This window comes from Mizuhopecten yessoensis, unplaced genomic scaffold (assembly GCF_002113885.1).
Source record: "Mizuhopecten yessoensis strain PY_sf001 unplaced genomic scaffold, ASM211388v2 scaffold10939, whole genome shotgun sequence".
Taxonomy (NCBI): Eukaryota; Metazoa; Mollusca; class Bivalvia; order Pectinida; family Pectinidae; genus Mizuhopecten; species Mizuhopecten yessoensis.
In genome coordinates this window covers 135,835-138,480 of record NW_018408797.1, presented here as the reverse complement: position 1 = coordinate 138,480, position 2,646 = coordinate 135,835, and the positions used below count along the sequence as shown (strand labels likewise).

At 35.3% G+C, this 2,646-nt stretch overlaps 1 protein-coding gene across 1 annotated transcript; it reads left to right on the top strand.

The window, feature by feature from the left end:
* Window positions 1–418: 418 nt before the first annotated feature.
* On the top strand, window positions 419–2,055 carry LOC110463884. Its single transcript, XM_021518796.1, has 4 exons — window positions 419–554; window positions 844–904; window positions 1,337–1,417; window positions 1,845–2,055. Exons 1-4 carry the CDS (start codon window positions 419–421, stop codon window positions 2,053–2,055), a joined length of 489 nt encoding a protein of 162 aa, XP_021374471.1.
* Window positions 2,056–2,646: the final 591 nt, after the last annotated feature.

The following is a 2,646-nucleotide window of genomic DNA, read 5'->3' as shown; positions in this document are numbered from 1 at the left end:
GGCCTCGTTGTCGTCTCTGCTGTTAAGGAAGGGCATCAAGGGATTTGCTGGGGATGTGAAATTCGTTAAGTCTATGGAGTCGGGCGACCTCCTTATAGAGGTTTATCGTCAATGCCCATGCAAAAGGATCAAAGACACCATACGAACAAACACTTTCATTATTATCACATTCTCATTACCAACAATACCCAAAACACTAATAATCGGATACCAGAAGTACAACGTTTCCGTCTACATGCCAAATCCATTGCGATGCCGAAACTGTCAGAAATACGGTCATCACGAAAAGCGATGTAGACGGAAAACGGTCTGCCAGTATAGACCCTTTCGGCTTAACTTCGGGACAGTTACTCGCGCATGCGCATAAACACCGAGGGGTGGCAATTGTTTACATTGACAACGTTACCTTACCAAGACTATGGTAAAAATTTGTAGCGCGTACGATTGTACGAACCGAGCAAATCCGTCTGCGAAAGAACAAGGAATATCGTTTTTAAAATTTTCAACAAACAAACACAAGAGAAGATCATGGATCAGATCCATTAACAGAAAGGGTTGGCAACCAACGGTCAATTCTTACGTGTGCTCCGCACACTTTGTTACAGGATGGCATGATATTGATTATTCACAATCACTATTTCTTTACAAAGAGAAAGTGATAAACGAAAGAACGTGGCTTTCGCAGGGATCTGTCAAAGGTAAAATAATAAGCACTTATAAGCGGGGGAGGGGCGGGGCAGGTCTATCACTTCACCACTTGTATTTTTTTTGTATTAAACTTTCAAGTAATAGGCCTATTACATTTTATGTTTGTAATGAATGTAGCATGCCTTTCTATTTCAGACTTTAAGGAGACTGCAGTGGTCCAAAAGGAAAGAGAGAAAGGCATGCTAAATATGCCCATGTCAATGCACAGTTACTCAACTTACTGCAGTACAGAAACAACAAGTTGATGATACGGAGATGTTTGAAAGCAAAGGTAAAGAGATCAAAATATTTGGTAAACTGGTGAATGTAGTTTCTATATAGGTTAAGTTTATTAATGGTTCAGGACTATTAAAGTTCTCTATACTAGGCTCTCAAATAAGTTAAATAAAATACATTTGTCAAAAGTCAAAAATGTGTCAAAATCAATTTCTATAGTACACAATATAATTTATTTTTTTACCAAATAATTACAGAAATTGTGACTGATGCAATCATTTTCAGTTCAATCTAGTTTGATATCGAGTCACTTAATTTTTATGCATTGTACAACATTTAGTCAAAATTCTTTAAATAGGTGTGCAGTGTGAAGAAAATAAACTTCAGGATGAAGTTAAGCATCTAAGAGCAGAAACAAGATAAAGGATGATGACAAAGCTACAACATTCTATACAGGGCTGCCATCATTTGCTGTCTTTCTGTGGCTTTTTAAGTATGTGTTTTTTATAAGTATAAGGCTTAATATTTTTTAGCAGAAATGCATTCAGTGTGGTGTATACATTTATAGTACATTCATCATCATGATCCCACATGCCTGAGATCACAATATTTATTCTTCATTATTGAACTATTCCTTTTTAAGTATCAAACTTAAAGATTTAAATTACACGTGATCAATTTGTGTTATCTAGATCACACTAATAATGCAGTATTTAATAGTTTTTGTCCTTTTTTTAGATCTATATCAGACCAAAGTGATAATCTACTTGATAGTGTCAATGTCTATCTGGATTGTTTTTCTATTATGTATTAATAACATTCTTTACACATGACTTATTCTGTATAACATGTCAGCATTATATCCAATTACTGAAATTCAGTAATCTTAAATTTGTTATGTATATGTTTGCTGTTTGCAGCTATTTATCACCAAAAGCTGAAAGAATGACATTCTGGGGAGGGAAGAGCACATCAACAACAGACAGACAACGACCAATGAAGACATCAGTTCCTCTCATTGATCAGTTTTTGGCAGTTCTGATGAGGCTTAAAATTGGACTCTTTGTCCAGGATATGGCAGACAGGTTTTCCATTTCTAAATCCACCTTTTCTAATATGTTTGTCACTTGAATCTGTATTTTGCATGAAGAATTGAAACTGATGAATGTTTTCCCACCCAAAGAACTTGTGAAACAAACTACTCCATCTTATTAAAGTCTTTTCAGAATTTGCGTATTATTTTAGATTGTACTGAAATTTTCATTCAGACATCTTCCAGTTTAAACAACCAGAACTTAACATTTTCTAATTACAAGCACCATAATACACTCAAGTTTTTAATTGGTATAACTTCATCTGGAATTATATCATTTGTGTCAGAGGCTTGGGGTGGTAGAATTTCTGACAGACTCTTATAGAAAGTGGGCTTCTTGACCTGTTAGAACCAGGTGATATGATGGCAAACCAGGGGTTTACAATTGCTGATTTGCTTAAAGAAAGACATTGCATTTTAAACATACCACCTTTTAAAGGGAAAAAAGGTCAATTTACTGTTAATGAATTGTTTGAAACCCAAGAAATTGTTTAAGTTAGAATACATGTTGAGAGAAGCGTTGGTCGAGTCAGGATTTTTCATTTGATGGTGTACATGTATTACCATTATCTCTTGCACCGATTGCTTCAAAGTGCTTCCAGGTTGCCAGCTGGCTAACAAATTTAGAT